Genomic DNA, 17,425 nt, shown 5'->3' on the forward strand with positions numbered 1-17,425 from the left:
TTGGGGGGAAGATAGCAGGGGAAGGGAGTTCAAGATGAAGCTGCCATAGTTTTAATATTTATTTGTTTTTTAACGATCCTCCCCCCCAAAGTTTTTACCTGTACTTATTTTATATGTAAGGGACGCAGGTGGCGCTGTGGGTTAAAGCCTCAGCGCCTAGGACTTGCCGATCGAAAGGTCGGCGGTTCGAATCCCTGCGGCGGGGTGCGCTCCCGCTGCTCGGTCCCAGCGCCTGCCAACCTAGCAGTTCGAAAGCACCTCCGGGTGCAAGTAGATAAATAGGGACCGCTTACCAGCAGGAAGGTAAACGGCGTTTCCGTGTGCGGCTCTGGCTCGCCAGAGCAGCGATGTCACGCTGGCCACGTGACCCGGAAGTGTCTCCGGACAGCGCTGGCCCCTGGCCTCTTAAGTGAGATGGGCGCACAACCCCAGAGTCTGTCAAGACTGGCCCGTATGGGCAGGGGTACCTTTACCTTTTTTATTTTATATGTAAGCTGTCTTGAATCCCTGTCAGGGGAAAAGGCAGGGTATAAATGAAAATACAATAATAGGGCCCTTATCCAGATTGGGAGCACATTCCAGATCAGTCCCACATATGCCCCCCCTTAAAACCACATTGAGTACCTAAAAAAACATGAACAGCCTAATTTATACTTTGGCTCTCGTTTTCCTCAGCTAAATGCTTTAACATTTCCTAATATAGGAGATGGCCAATAATTTTGGATGGTCTTCTTTTAGTCTACAACATCTTACTTGAAATGGGATGGCCCATCCCACACCTGCATATATATTTCCTAAATGTGGCCACAAGCAGTGCTTTTTTCTGGGGGGAGTGGTACACAGGGGTATGCATACCCTTTAACATTCTGTGAATCTTTGTACTTTTGTCCATTTACTGTATTTATTTTTCCCAATTTGAACCATAAAATGTTGGTTTCTTGAGTCAAAATGAGAGTACCCCTAAACATTTTTTAGGGGAAAAAGCACTGGCCACAACTATAGGTTGATATAGCAACATTAGCATGCTCATTGCCATCTCCTTTCCTAATACAGTGGTACCTCGGGTTACATACGCTTCAGGTTACAGACGCTTCAGGTTACATACTCCGCCTACCCAGAAATAGTACCTCGGGTTAAGAACTTTGCTTCAGGATGAGAACAGAAATCGGGCTCCAGTGGCGCGGTGGCAGCAGGAGGCCCCATTAGCTAAAGTGTGCTTCAGGTTAAGAACAGTTTCAGGTTAAGAACAGACCTCCGGAATGAATTAAGTTCTTAACCCAAGGTACCACTGTAATTCCTAGTGGTCTATTTGCTTTTTTTCACTCAGGTGAAAATGCTCCACATTTCTTCAGATTGAACTTCCTCAGCAAAGGAAGCTAGGTTAGTCAGGCCGCTGGTGCATGTTTTAGCTGCCTTTCTGAAGTCTCAGAGCTCTTGCTTATCACTGCACCATACCATGCTATGAGTCTTCCCCTTCTTAGCCTTGCTTTCCATTCTGTCTCTATTGGACTGGTGAAAGATTTCCAGTTTTCCTTAAATACTGAAAGTGCTAAACGTGCCCATGCACAGGAACATTTCCTGGTGGGATTGCCCCCCCAAAGGAGAGTTTGGCAACACAGCATCTGGCCACTAAGGGGTGCTGAAAATCCACAAATGGATGACATGTTGTCAGAGATGCACAAGTCATCAGTAAATGGAGGTGCATAAAGCCTGAATAAATGGAGCGTCATTTTTATCTGTATCCGTCCCAAGGAGAGGTAGCTGAAACTTTCTTCTGGAGGGCAAAATGCTGACATAGCTAATCTTGCAAGGACTCACTGGATATCACAGCAAAAAGTGGAAATGCTACTTTAAATAGACTTAGTGCCTGGAAAAATATTCACCCCAGAAGTTGGGCTGCCCTTCTCCTTAACCTGCCCATTTAGGTCCTCTTATGAAGTGTTAAGTATTAAAAACATAAAAGGTTCTTTCCAGAAATACTGCATTGATTGCTCACACATGTTCCTATGGCCCAGCCATAAGACTTGACTATAGAATTTCTACGTACAACATCATCTGTTTTCTATCTGAACCTGAATAGTTTCAGTGTTTAATTTCCTGAAATGCCCTGATCAGGTTTAAAGTGAAGGGAGACATTTTTAAAAAACGGTTTTCAGCCCTTTTGATGGTGTTTCCTTTAAGGTACATAATACAGCTTCCATTTCCTTGCAGTGTGTGGCCCTCAGACAAAGGTAGACTGACACTAACTGGGTTTTATTTTCTTGTAAGCAAGCTCCCTTGATTAAGATTTATGTACCAACTCATAATTTTGAATTATGGTGCTGGAGGAGACTCTTGAGAGTCCCATGGACTGCAAGAAGATCAAACGTATCCATTCTTAAGGAAATCAGCCCTGAGTGCTCACTGGAAGGACAGATCCTGAAGCTGAGGCTCCAATACTTTGGCCACCTCATGAGAAGAGAAGACTCCCTGGAAGAGAACCTAATGTTGGGAAAGATGGAGGGCACAAGGAGAAGGGAACGACAGAGGACGAGATGGTTGGATGGTGTTCTCGAAGCTACCAGCATGAGTTTGACCAACCAAACTGCGGGAGGCAGTGGAAGACAGGAGTGCCTGGCGTGCTCTGGTCCATGGGGTCATGAAGAGTTGGACACGACTGAACGACTTAACAACAACAAACCAACTCATAAAGCAAAGGCCAGTCCTAATCAACCGCCTTCAGGTTTTTCTTGTGGGGGAAAACAAATGATGCAAATGTTCATAGAATTGTAGAGTTGGAAAAGACCCTGAGGGTTATCTAGTCCAACTCCCTGCAATGCATTGGTGACAGATGGTCATGCAACTCTGCTTGAAAACCTTCAATGATACAGAATCCACCACCTTTCCACTGTCAAACAGCTCTTGCTGTCAACAAGTTCTTCCTGATGTTTAGTCTCCTTTCTTGCAGTTTGAATCCGTTTGTTCAGATCCTACACACTGTGTGAAATGACACTCAGAATTCAGGAAAACCAGTGATTTTATGAAGCTTTGGTTCAGCCTCAATGGGGACATTTTCTGAAAAATGCTTTAATAGTGAGAACATTCTTATTTAATCCGTCTTGGTGCTCTTGCTCTCACTAATACTGGTTCAGATTTCTTGTTTTCTCCTGATGCCGGCAAACTAGTGAGTGTGATGGATCACAATGATGCATGGCCAGTTAGATTTATCTGGGTGATGATGTGCCTGAGGACAACAATTCCCATATTAGCTGGCTGGGTGATCTCAAAAAATAAGGAATCCCATCAATGAATGCAATTCAGTTTTGGCTACATGATGACACCATGGATAGCAAAGGAAGCCAGTTGAGAAAGAGATCGAGAGGGGAAAATATAATTGAATCAACAAAACATTTTCACAGTCACTGCCAAAATAATGACAAAAGAGGCAAGCACTTTTCAACATTGCAATAATATTCCTTAAAAAGAAGAGGAAATGAGTCATTTTGTCTCAACAATTCTCATAATAAATATATTTTAGAAAAGCTGCAACTCAAATATTTTCAGCAACATTTTCCATCTTGATAGGCGGCTATACAGACAGCCCCAAAAAGAAACTGTTTATTATTTGTTTTGATATATACTAGAAATACATAATTATCTCACAATATATTATCATTCTTAGAAGTCAATAATGGACCTTACTCATTGCAGTATGCAGAATAGTGGGCATTTAATTTGCTTTTCAGTGCAATTCTATCCATGTTTGCTATGATGTAAGTTCCACTAGTACTCATGTTTAAGATTGGACAAGGTTGCATCTTACTAAGTTATACTTAGAGTAAACTCATCTGCCTTGTTCATTGATTCTAGTGGATCATCTCTGCATATGACTTAGCTGGATATATCCCATAGCCTGTACATAGTTGTTTTAAAGACGATATCCTGGAAAGGTCATTGAGGAGCAATGATCTGTGAGGAACAGTTGCCAGGAAACTGGAACACACGTGATACATAGGGGTGCAGTGTTCATTCAGAACTTCCACTGACAACTTGTCTGAATTTACTGTAAACCCTATTCAGTTATAGTTGTGTCCAGGGCATACAGCCCAATTCGATAATGTTTATTTGGAATGCAAGCCCCACTGCTTTCCGTTGGGTAAAAAAAAGTTAAAGGTAAAGGACCCCTGACAGTTAAATCCAGTCGCGAATGACTCTGGGGTTGTGGTGCTCATCTTGCTTTACTGGCCAAGGGAGCCGATTTTTGTCTGCAGACAGTTTTTCCGGGTCATGTGGCCAGCAGGACTAAGCCGCTTCTGACAAAACCAGAGCAGTGCACAGAAACACCATTTACCTTCCCGCTGGAGCGGTACTTATTTATCTACTTGCACTTTGATGTGTTTTTGAACTGCTAGGTTGACAGGAGCTAGGACCGAACAACAGGAGCTCACCCCATCGTGGGGATTCAAACCGCCAACCTTCTGATCGACAAGCCCTAGGCTCAGTGGTTTAGACCACAGCGCCACCTGCGTATACTACTAGATTAATGCACATTATTTATCTAGTCCCTACTCTACCCCTTCCTGTTTAGGCTTTTTGGGTTTATTTGCTTAGATTACAACCCAAGATTGTTTTGTGTAGACTTGGAATTATTTTAAGCACACTAAGTGGTAATAAACCCCATTGCAAGGCAGGTGCTATAGGGCAAGGGCAAATAACCAGAACACAAGATGTTGAAACAGACCAGAACTTTACTGACTGTAGAAAAGTAAGCAGAGTTGGTGTGGCATTGAGATAAGGCTCTGTTTGGTCAACAGACTGATCATCGGTATGCGATGAAGAGGGTGAATCAGTGTAAAAGAAATTTTCTCCCCATTTCATTGATGGAAACCTTACTGTCAGCTGACTAGCTTTGTTTGATACAACCCTCAGTAGTTAATTTTGAAAGAGGGGTGTTGGGCCTTCTTCCTCCATGTAGCAAGCATCTTCTTCCTCAGATACCCTGCATTTTAATCCAGATGTTCATATATGTGCTACATGATGCACTTTTTGTTATTATTTTGCATGTTCTGGAGCATGTTCTGGTTTCAAACTTGAGCTCACATCTCATGGGACCCAGTCATGGCTGCATGTAAGCCCCGAAACTTTATTTTTTTTGTCATTTAAATGCAGTATGTCAACAGTATATCTATTTTCCCCACACAGCTGCTGTATCAAGAATGGGCACGATATGGATCGTTTTACAAGTTTCAGCCTATTGATCTTGTAAGGTAATTAATTGCGCAGCAACAGCTTCTTGGCAAAATTGTAAAGTTTCTTCTTTGGCAAAACTGGCAAATTTGCACTGATTTGCACTAGGGGAAGATTCTGGTCAGTGGGGCCTTGCATCAGGCAGTTAGCCTCTCCCTTTCCATTATACTAAATCACAGATTTTATTGCAGAAGATTTAATGAAAGGTGATATTAATGAAAGGTGATGTACCTTTCCAGAATGTCATTTAGTAGTTTTTGAAGGTTCTGAGTTAGTTTCTGAGAGGCAAAGTCATTGAGAAGCTTTTGCATCTCCGTCTCCTAGCAGTTAAATGAATTTCCTCTTTCTGTTTAGGAAAATATTTACCATCCAGTACATTAACTGCTCAGTTCCATACCATCCCACGTTCCTCAGATGAAAATAGGGACATTTCTCACTTCCTTGCAACTGACCCTCCTCAACCTCCCATCTTTTGTGACCCTGTCATTCCCACCACCACTATATCAATGGGACCAGCACACACGTCCTCCACTGTCCTGAGAAAACCCCTTAATCCTGATTTGATTTGATTCTTTGGTAGATTGAAAAACACACATCAATAAATAAATTTTAGAAAGTGGGAAGATTAGACTCAGGTGCACAAAGCATTTTAAAAAAAAAAATCAAGACTCCTTGCACTGTGCACCCCCTTTCTTCCCACCCAGGAAGAAGAGCCAGTGTGGTGTAGTGGTTAAGAACAGTGGACTCATAATCTGGTGAACCAGGTTCGATTCCCCACTCCTCCACATGCAGCTGCTGGGTGACCTTGGGCTAGTCACACTTCTTTGAAGTCTCTCAGCCCCACTCACCTCACAGAGTGTTTGTTGTGGGGGAGGAAGGGAAAGGAGATTGTTAGCCGCTTTGAGACTCCTTCGGGTAGTGATAAAGCGGGATATCAAATCCAAAGTCCTCTTCTTCAGGGCAGCCCTGTCCTCTGCCTGTTCCTCAGAGCCAGCCCATCACACAAGACTGGGCCTTAGAAGCCACAGCCTCTCCTTCTCCTCACCTGCACTCCAATAGCTGCTTGCTATGAGCTGCCCAAGAAAGGCGACCAGCAGCAGTAGCCATGGAGACAGCAACAGGATGTTCTCTCACAGCCGCCACAGCCATCATCATCTTCATCATCATTCAAGATAAGTGCAGGCTCATCTTCCTCCGTGAGCTCAGCAGCAGCAGCATCACTGGTGGGGGAAATAGGGACATTCCAGGGTCAAATCAGAAACCAGGGCTGTTGTAATTTCTTTTTTCTTTTTTTAATGATATTTATTAAAGTTTCCAATAAAAACATACAAATACCAATACATACAACAACAATAAAAACAAAACAAACAAAACAAAACAACAAGTATAATTTCAAATCTTATTTTCTCAACCTATTTTCCCCGACTTCCTCATACCTCCCCGTATTGTATTCTAATTTCATTATTTAATCAGCAAATCCATTCCCTTATTTCCCAAAGGTTTTTTACTAATTAGATTCCTTTTCTTAATCGAGATCTCTGAAAACCACATTATTTTTTGTCCCCTGTCAATCTAACATTCATTAATCTTATAATATTTATTAAGATAGTCTTTGAATTTCTTCCAATCTTCTTCCACTGTCTCCTTCTCCTGGTCACGGATTCTGCCCGTCATCTCCGCTAGGGCTGTTGTAATTTCTGGGCTGTCCCTGGAAGGTATGCAGTTCATGTTGAACTCAGGTGCCAGTCTTGCATAAGCCAGTTCATGGAGTGTGAGCCTTCGACATGCAACACCATTCTTGTGGAATGCCAAACAAGCAATTGCTCTTCATGCAACCATCATCATGTTTAAATAGTGTGTCAAAAGAACTTCCATTAATTCAAATGTTTGGTTATGTAATCTAGAGATGCATAACCTTTTCAAAACTGTGGGCCACCGTCCCTGTGTGCAGTGAGCAGGGCCAAAGGCAAACGTGGGAGGGACAGCCCCCACACCAGCCACAAACATCCTTACACCCCACTTTCATACTTATCCATCCTTTCTGCCCTATTCACACACAGCCCATGTTCCCCTTTCTCAGCGCTGAGCAGGGAAATGCAGGGAATGGCCAATGGAGGAAAAGAGCAATCTCTCATTCCATCAGCAGTTCACTTCCATGCTGGAGGATCATCCAGCCTAGCTAGCAAGTTGTTGAGACTGAGAGTGTAGCCTAGAAGATCATTCAGTGGTGCATCATGCAGGGAGCAGAGCATCTGCAAACAGGTCAGTGTGGAAAGGGTTCCCTGCAAATAGGAAGTTTGAAAACCACAATGCGTCTGTAAGGCAGCACCCAAGCGGAGTGAAGTTATGAGACAGAATTTGGATTCTTCCTCCTGTGCTCAAAAAGTGCTCCTGCCAGAGCTTTTTGGTTACCTTTTGCCAGGTGTTGCAACAGATATGACTTCTGCTTGCCATTCTGTTGTGTAACAGAGATAAGTAGCTGCACATCATATGACTCACGGTTGCATGAATGTGGGAGATTTAGAGAGAGAGGCTGGGATGCAAGAAACCAAATAGGCATCCCAGATAAGTGACTCAGCAACATTGAGTATATTTTGTTTATCTTGCCCCTTTCTGTCCTAAAGGCATTTCAAATTCTTTCCAGTCTATGTCACACATCAAAATGCTGTTCCAGATAGCCCAGGCATGTAAAATGCAACCCCCCCTTTTTTTATCCCTCAACTCCTTCTTTATTTACATTTGGGTTACCATTCCAGTCCATCAGTGCTTTCATCACTTTGCTCAACACCTCTAGGAAACTCCCAGCAGAGTGTGCGGTCTAACCCTCTAACCCTACGCCCATGGTTGTCTCCAGCAATTACTATCCAATGGCATACTGCCTCCAACCTTGGATGTTAAATTTGGCTGTCTTGATTTGCATGTTCAGACCCAGAAACCTCCCCCCTAAATAAATTTACACTTACTCAAATTTTGGTTTGGGTTTTTGGCAGAATTTAGGCCACAACTTTATTGATTACAGAAAGTGAGTGGTTGCATAGGCTCTGGTTCGACTAGCTCCCTGCCATGCAGGGAGTGCTGACCCAGGGTTCCAGCATAGGTCAGCTAAGGGTGAACACCTGAATAAGCTGAAAGCAGGGAACGGGCTAACTCCGCCACCCAAATGTCCCCCTGGACTCAGGCACAGGCACAACCCCCACTCAGGGGTTTACCAAACCATTGAGTCCCTGGATTCCTTTGACAGAATACCCTTCACATAGGGATGGTGAGAGCGTTCTCCCATCCCTATCACCTGAACCAGAGCCTATACACAACCTTACAAGTTGTGACGATTTGCTACGTGGCAGGCGAAACCCAAATGGTAACAGCCAATCAGCCAAGTGGGGAAAATACCTGCCGTGCCCCTGTCCCGACGACAGACAACAGACGGCGGCATACCAAGTGCAAAATGCCCTAAATATAGGGAGAGGTGTGTGTGTGGGGGGGTGTTCCGATGCATGAGCCAAAACAGGAAGCTCTGGGTCATGTGCATGGGCATAAATAGGTCCCTCAAACCGTTTGGACTGCGTCCCATTGGCCAGATTGCACCCAGCTTCGAGGGACCTACCAATTGGGTGTTGTGGCTGACCAATCATACCCACCCACAACACAGGGTGTCAGGTGTCCAGGTCTCACAGCAATATGCGCCCTCTTTAAGGGAAGACCCAATTAACAGGCATTGCTAGACATCTCCATGAATTTGCCTAATCCTCTTTTAAATCCAGCTACATCTCAAGAAAGCAAATTTCCTAAATTAATTATTGGTTGTATGAAGAAGCATTTCCCTTTGGTTTTCCTGAATCTATGGCCTATCAACTTAATTAAGTGACACTGAGTTCTAATGTTATGGGGAAACGAGAGCATTTCGCTCTGTATATGTTTGTAACTTTGATGCACACTGTGCCCTATTCAATTCCAGTGAGTCATACATAGGAAAATTTATTGTGGATTGAGCCTGAATTAACTCTCGGTAAGCATTTATACCTACTTAAAAAACCCCACTTCTGACAGGATTGGGGTGTTAAAATGCCCTTTGCTCTGCAAGTAAACTCAGCGGACTGTACTTTTGAATATATATAAGTAGCATTTTGCTGCTGATCTCGTAAAGATCTTTCCATGTTATGTACATTTTTTTCTGTCTCTCTGGCAAATCATCTTAAATATTAATTTAAATTCTAGACAACATTGCTTGGGCTCAGAAGAGGCAGGTGCCTCCAAAATACTTTGGAACTCTTGATTTAGAAACAAAAGTAATTGACCTTTATGCTCTGAATGACAACTTTTGACATCTTTGCTCCTTTCCCTTCTGAGACTTCCTCAAAGTCCAATTTTATTCACTTTTTTAAAAAAAATACCAGATGTACACATCTACAGGGGAAAAGAACTCATTGAGAGTACAAGGCACAATAATCAGAATCATGCAAATGATAGAGAATGTCTAATCCTGAGCTTTAAAAAAGAAAAGAGAAAAAAATGATGTGTTGGTTCCTACTGAGCTCACTCTTACAGTTTTATAAAGGTCTCTTTAGTTCTAACTTTGTGATACAGGAGGAATAGAAATAAGTGAGACAATTAACGTCTAATACATTCCAAATGAGCTGAAAATTGCTAGGGTTTAAATGTCATCCATCGTTTCTCGAGAGTAAGCATGAACTATCTAGATGATTAGCAACTAGATGCACTTCTCACTTTTTATGGCTTTATCTCTGTTCTCTCTCTCTCTCTCTCTCTTTCTTTCTCTCTCTCTTTCTCTCTTTCTCTGTCTGCTTCTCCATTCATGCTCATCGCTCATTCTTTTGTCTAATGCAGATTTTAAGCCTTTATTATCTGTCTGTTCTGGTTAATCTTGTATGACTAAGTGATACGTTGACAACATAACAATGTTAACAATTATGATGCTGTGTTTAATAATACATAAACATGTCCTATTTTTCCCCTCCTAAATATTTAAAGGAACTTGATTGTTTCAAACTTCTGTGTCTATAAATTTACTGCTCACTGAACAGCTGAATGTAACCTTTCCGGCAAACTCTCAGAGAAGATACTTGGCAATTACAAATAAAAAAAAAATAAAATGCCAGCAATTGTGTATTGCCAAAAGGTAATAAGCAGGGCTGGTCAATTTATTTTTGCTATCCCAGGCTGCTGCATGGCATGAAATACCCTTGAACTTCCCTTGATCTTATAGTAAAGCGTTCGGGCAATGGGTACTGAAAGGTGTGCTGCCCATTTACATCAGCAAAAGAGATGTTAGTCTGAGAATTAAGTCGGTAGGTCACCCATAAGAGGGCAGCAGATATCTAGATGTCTACCCTGCCTTAATCGAAACCACTCAAGTATAAAACCTTTTGGGTTTGGTGCAGAGGCTAAGGAGACACTACACTTGGCCTACACTCAAGAAGGACCCTGGCAGAGACACATGCCCGACTGGCATGTTCCCTCTCTCCCTCATGGTCGATTGTTCGGGAGCTTCCTAAGCTTTCTTCAGCCCGAACATCACGGCGACCAATGTCAACAGACACCGGCACACTTAGGGATCCACAGAGTCTGCGCAGTTCGTGTGACAGATCTCAGCAACTCAGCATTTTGGCTAATCTACTTTATTTACATATAAACACACACGGAGCACTGCAACATGGCTCTGTCTCTCTCTAGCATTAGACAGCAAAGAGAAAAAGAACAAAGGACAATAGTCCCACTTCATGGAACACAGTTACACAAACATCCTGCCTCCGTCACTTCCCACTCTGTAGAGTCAAAGCATATACCATCATGTGAAAGACAAAAATCCCATGACTGCAATCAGGGAGCAGGAATTCTAAGATGGTAGATGAGTCCATGGCAAAAAGGAAGTTCACTTTCTTTTCATATCTTGCACATCAAAGCAGTTTTACTTATCTGTTTTACAATGGGTGGTTAACTGCACTGTTGGTAAAATATGTTGATACTGTTGAGGGAACCCTAGAAGGACTGTTACTAATCTTTTGAAATTTACATTCTGTTTTCTTTCTTTAGAAAGTATTTTGGAGAAAAAATCGGAATGTATTTTGCCTGGCTGGGCTTATACACAGAGTTTCTTATTCCATCTTCGGTAGTTGGAATCATTGTGTTCCTGTACGGATGCTTAACCATTGAAAGTGACGTTCCTAGGTAAGATTGCACATCCAAAGTGTGGGTTGATATCTAAGATGATGCTCAGGTGCATTGTCGATGACTTTGTGCTGAAAGGCATCCATTTACAGAGCTGGTAAGCTGAAAAAGAATGAGGACGAGATTTGTTACTCCTCCAGTTTCTTTTAAATGCTTGTCTGTCCTCCATTCGTTAAAAGTACATTGCCCTGCTTGCTACCATTGCAGTGTCCTGCCATACAAATATCTGCCCAGCACCTTCCATTGGTATGTTGTTGTTGTTGTTGTTGTTTAGTCATTTAGTCATGTCTGACTCTTCATGACCCACTGGACCAGAGCACGCCAGGCACTCCTGTCTTCTACTGCCTCCTGCAGTTTGGGCAAACTCATACTTCGAGAACACTATCCAACCATCTCGTCCTCTGTCATCCCCTTCTCCTTGTGCCCTCCATCTTTCCCAACATCAGGGTCTTTTCCAGGGAGTCTTCTCTTCTCATGAGGTGGCCAAAGTATTGGAGCCTCAGCTTCAGGATCTGTCCTTCCAGTGAGCACTCAGGGCTGATTTCCTTCAGAATGGAGAGGTTTGATCTTCTTGCAGTCCATGGGACTCTCAAGAGTCTCCTCCAGCACCATAATTCAAAAGCATCAATTCTTTGGCGATCAGCCTTCTTTATGGTCCAGCTCTTACTTCCATACATCACTACTGGGAAAACCATAGCTTTAACTATTTCTGTTCTGGCATTCTCAAATATATCTCCATCCTCTGCCTTTCCCCCCCCTTACTCCCCTGTCTTCATATGCCTAATCACTGAGGGCCAAACTACCAGTTATCTTCAGTCACGTGTAGTGGTTTGCTTCAACATTGACTTCTCCCTCTCCACCCCAGCAAATGCAGCCATATCGGCTGCAATCGATAGTGGAAGATCAGAGAGTGTATTTGGGTGCTTTTAACAGAGAGAATGTATATATAAGTTGGTGCCATGCCCCTTAGATTGTAAATATGAAGGTAGGATTTGTGACTCTTTATGTCACAAATAATGGGGCACGGATGGCACTGTGGTCTAAACCACAGAGCCTAGGGTTTGCCAATCAGAAGGTTGGCAGTTCAAATCCCCGCAATGGGGTGAGCTCCTGTTACTTGGTCCCAGCTCCTGCCAACCTAGCAGTTCGAAAGCACACCCGTGCAAGAAGATAAATAGGTACCGCTCCGGCGGGAAGGTAAACGGCATTTCCGTGCGCTGTTCTGGTTCGCCAGAAGCGGCTTAGTCATGCTGGCCACATGACCTGGAAGCTGTCTGCGGACGAATGCCAGCCTATAGAGCAAGATGAGCGCCGCAACCCCAGAGTCGTCTGTGACTGGACCTAATGGTCTGGGGTACCTTTACCTTTATTTTATGTTCTGTGAACAATGCCTAGCTACTGTAAGCAAAATGATTGTGATCACAAAAATTACTATTAAATAAATATTGTATTGATTTTGCATTCTTGGTTAAAGACAAGCAAACATATCAGAAGCTGTGCAGTTTCCCAGTTACACTATAAATGTGACTTCTGTTCTGTCCATTAACTCCGTATTATACATTCTGAAACTGTGCTATCATTGGGAGAGGTGAAAGTAACATTACTGTGGGTATGAAAAAGGTCCCACCTTTCCAACAAGAATGTAATTTCCTTGTCCTACAAAAATACTCTCTTATAATATCTAAAGTGGTGGAGTTTATGGCAAAACTGTATCTGTAGCACCCTCTGCTGTTTTTCTGCCATAAGAATGTGTTTTTTGTATTTTAAAAGGAGGTCCTCCAGGTGTGGCCAAACTAGGTATATTGAGAGTTGTCATTCAAGAGTATTTGCAAGTCCAAGGCTTCCCCACCCTGTTTTAAAAGGTTCAATGCTAATTTTATGTTTTAAGCAGAAACCTGCTTTCATGCTCACTGTATTTCAGCTGCTCACGCTGTGTCAGTCTCTTTGCATTTTGCTGAGCTTCTTGTAAGGCCTGCTCAGAGAAATTGAATATCACTGGTAGATTTGCGATAGATCAGAATGCAAAGGTCATGTGTTTCCATGGGTGCAAATGGCTTCTTGATGCAGGATGTTCTGAACAGGAAAAACCGTTCAGAGAAAAGGCTGGGGATATTTGTGAAAAGAAGCAATAGAAACTAGGTTTGAGGTGGCAAATATGACAATTGGCTGAGAGGAAGTGGAGAAACAGAGAGGGCTTGCCAGATTTTGGAGGCTTTGTAAAGGAACAGCATCTCTTTCCCTGGGATTAAGCTGTGCCTTCACCTATGTCTACCCTTTTATATTTGCAAATCAACTACAATATTCTTGAAATATCAAAATGACCTCCTTCCAATGGAAACTGAACCTAGGTAAGCATCCCACCTAGAACACATCACTCAGAGGCGTAAGGTGTGCCTAACAGTCCTATTATGACCAAAGTGAGTGTTCATTAGAGTGGAAAGAAATAAATGATAGACAAAGGAAAAGTGCTTAGCCGTTCCCCTGCCCGTCGCTTCTTCTCCACACTAATAATAATAATAATAATAATAATAATAATAATAATAATAAATTTTATTTATATCCCGCCCTCCCCAGCCGAAGCCGGGCTCAGGGCGGCTAACAACAATAAAATAGTACAACATTCTAAAATCATTCATTCTAAAATTAATTCAAATCAAATTGATGGCAACCATTGGGCTGGATTTCTTTGAAGATTGCCAAAGGAGGGAGTCAGGCTGTGCCCTGGCCAAAGGCCTGGTGGAACAGCTCTGTCTTGCAGGCCCTAACTGCACCCCCGCGAGAGATGGGAGTTGCCCCCCCCCCAATCCCATATCGTCCCGTCCCAGCCAAAGGACCTCTGTCTTCGAAGGATTTAACTTCAACCGGCTCCCACGTAACCATCCAGCCACAGCTTCCAAACATCTGATCAGTGTGTCTGGGGCCGAGTCAGGATGGCCATCCATCAACAGGTAGAGTTGGGTGTCATCAGCATACTGATGGCAGCCCAACTCAAAACTCTGGACAAGCTGTTTTTCTTCCACCTGCAGCAACCACTTGGATGGGAGAAATGACTGGGGAGGGGGAGGGGGAAGGCAAGGAAAATGGTGAGCAAGGCAAGGGTCAAGCCACCTTCTCCTGTGTATTTCTTGGTGCCACTAAATAGCACCCTTCTCTTAGCATTTTGTAAAGTTCCCACACCTAGAGGAGGATGCTATTTCAATTTCATTTGGCATTAAGCCCAAGAAATGCTTCTTAGTGGTTCTTAGTGATTTTTTTTAATTTTTATTGCCTTACTGGAGCCATTTTTCATTCTCTTTTTGTAATTAAATTGTATTGATTGATTCTGCAAAGAAATGGGTAAGATCTTAATTATCTTTTGTTCCTACTGCCGTTTGTCGTAGTTTTCATTTGTAAGTCACTACAATTATTTTTTTTAATAGAAACATGGCCTGCAGATATTTCAAATAGATAAATAAGAAGGAAAGCAACCAATGAATTTAAATAAATACTCCCTTCTCTTAGCCATCATCTGGATGTCTGAACTTCTGCCATTCTGTTCTCACTGAATGAAAGTCTGTGACTGTTCCGTAGCAGAAAGCAACTTCCCTCACAGATAACATGCTATTCTAATCTTTTGGATTTTGCTCTTCATAGCAAGGAGATGTGCGACCAGCGTAATGCCTTCACCATGTGCCCTCTGTGTGACAAGACATGTGACTACTGGAACCTTAGTAGTGCTTGTGGCACAGCACGCGCCAGCCACTTATTTGACAACCCTGCCACCGTCTTTTTCTCTGTTTTCATGGCACTTTGGGGTAAGTTTTGCTTTGAATGTTATATGCCTCAGTTAGATAGGGCAACATTCATAAGATGATGCTCAGTGATGGGTTCCTTCCAGGTTTACAGAACACCACAAAAGTAGTACCAATAAGGAAACAAGGGCGTGTTGGTGTTCTATTGGAGGTATGGGAAAATATAACCTCTGGAAAGCATGTTATAAGTTTTCTCTCAATTATATGAAGTGTTAAAATTTTAAGGTCATGCAATGAAGCTGTTTGGCAACAGGTTCAAGTCAGGCAAAAAGTAGTGCTTCATTTCAGAATAGTTCCCTGTATTGCTGATTATACTCTACCTATTCTAGGCGTCATTCTAGACTGCTCAGGTTCTGATTTGCTGCATATCTCTATTAGGAGGTTACAGATAGGTAGCCGTGTTGGTCTGCCATAGTCAAAACAAAATAAAAAAATTCCTTCCAGTAGCACCTTAAAATAAAAAAATTCCTTCCAGTAGCACCTTCCTTCCAGTAGCACCTCCAGTAGCATCTCATTATACATGACAAAGCCATTTTTCACCTTCTCACCCCTTGCTTTTTCCTGTAAAACCTATTGCAGTCGTTAAGAGTCGTCAACAGGCTCATCACAGCTATCTGCCAATCACCCAATCCCACCACCCTTCTGAGTAATACCCCTCCCCACCTTCTCACTATATAGAAGGGTCTGGTGACTTCTGTTTCAGTGTATCTGAAGAAGTGTGCATGCACACGAAAGCTCATACCAAGAACTAACTTAGTTGGTCTTTAAGGTGCTACTGGAAGGAATTTTTTTATTTTGTTTTGTCTATTAGGAGGGTTTGAATATTCAGCATACTGGTAATCAGAATAATCAATTTTGACCCTGAAGCCCTCTTCTGATTAAAATTGGATTTTCTTTCTCAGCCACCATGTTCCTTGAAAACTGGAAGCGTTTGCAGATGAGACTAAGTTATTTCTGGGACCTAACTGGCTTGGAGGAGGAAGAAGTAAGGGTTTTTTATTATTACTTTTTTAAGTAGTCCAAATAGTTTCCAATAAAAAATAATAATCAGGTGGAGACTTGCTATTATAAATCCATAGGGTGTGGATGGATATGACATTGGGACAAAAAGAGATGCAATCTAAAGTAAAATAAAGGTAAACGACCCCTGGAAGGTTAAATCCAGCCAAAGGTGACTATGGGGTGCAGTGCTCATCTTGCTTCAGGCCAAGAGAGTCGGCATTTGTCCACAGACAGCTTTCCGGATCATGTGGCCACCATGACTAAACCGCTTCTGGCGTAACGGGACACTGTGACAGAAACCAGAGCAGTGCACGGAAACACCATTTACCTTCCCGCTGCAGCGGTACCTATTTATCTACTTGCACTGGCATGCTTTTGAATGGCTAGGTTGGCAGGAGCTGGGACAGAGCAATGGGAGCTCACCCCGTCACGGGGCTTCGAACCGCCGACCTTCTGATCGGCAAGTCCTAGGCTCTGTGGTTTAGACCACAGTGCCAACTGTGTTTACCTTACCTCAGACTAGAATGAGATGATTGCTGTCACAGGAACAGAGAGGTATAGTAAGAGTGGATTCAGTAGCAAATAAAGTCGGATTTGGTGGGAACCATCCAGCCATTCATTGGTTTAGTAATATAATATTAATAGCAAGCATAACATGGCACTGAGATTTTAAGTTTTCTTTAAACAACTTCCATTTATGTTATATGCTGTTGGTGGAAAATTGTTTCATAGGAAATAGAGATAAATCGCTCAAGCCTTTTCAGCTGAGTTTATCTTTGGACTATAGTAACTCTGTCTAGAATAATATTTGGAGGAAGCTTCCCTTTTCTGTTGCTGAGCCCAGTTATCATGCAATGAAAATCTTACCGTTTTCTTGTATCCGTCCCTGGTTTATCACTGACCTATATTCCCTTATTCTACCTTTTCAATATGCTTTTTTTAAGAAGGGTTAACATGATTTGCAGCCTTCTAGATTTCAACCCCTTTCCCCTTTTTTCTAGTAGCTACATGTCAGAATGATAGGTGGACGATGTAGATAAATTGTAAGATTCTGCAGATGAATGGAGAGGGAGACAGGGGAAGAGTCAGAAAGTTAATAAATGATATAAATGTGAAGATTAAAAGGATAGGAAAGATGGTTAGCCTTAATCACAAAATTAGAAAGATTACTGGAAAGAAGAAAAAGAAATAACTTGAGATTGGCACAGTGAACTACCATT

General features: G+C 42.5%; 1 protein-coding gene across 1 annotated transcript in view; it reads left to right on the forward strand.

The window, feature by feature from the left end:
• ANO2 (anoctamin 2) overlaps positions 1–17,425 on the forward strand; it is a 141,234-nt gene that overhangs the window by 46,221 nt on the left and 77,588 nt on the right. Inside the window, exons 9-12 of the mRNA XM_079975130.1 lie at positions 5,182–5,246; positions 11,278–11,412; positions 15,046–15,206; positions 16,106–16,188. Of these exons, the coding sequence (XP_079831256.1) occupies positions 5,182–5,246; positions 11,278–11,412; positions 15,046–15,206; positions 16,106–16,188 (444 nt within the window). The remainder of the gene's footprint in view (positions 1–5,181; positions 5,247–11,277; positions 11,413–15,045; positions 15,207–16,105; positions 16,189–17,425) is intronic.

Source organism: Podarcis cretensis (genome assembly GCF_951804945.1).
Source record: "Podarcis cretensis genome assembly, chromosome: 5".
NCBI classification, from domain to species: Eukaryota; Metazoa; Chordata; class Lepidosauria; order Squamata; family Lacertidae; genus Podarcis; species Podarcis cretensis.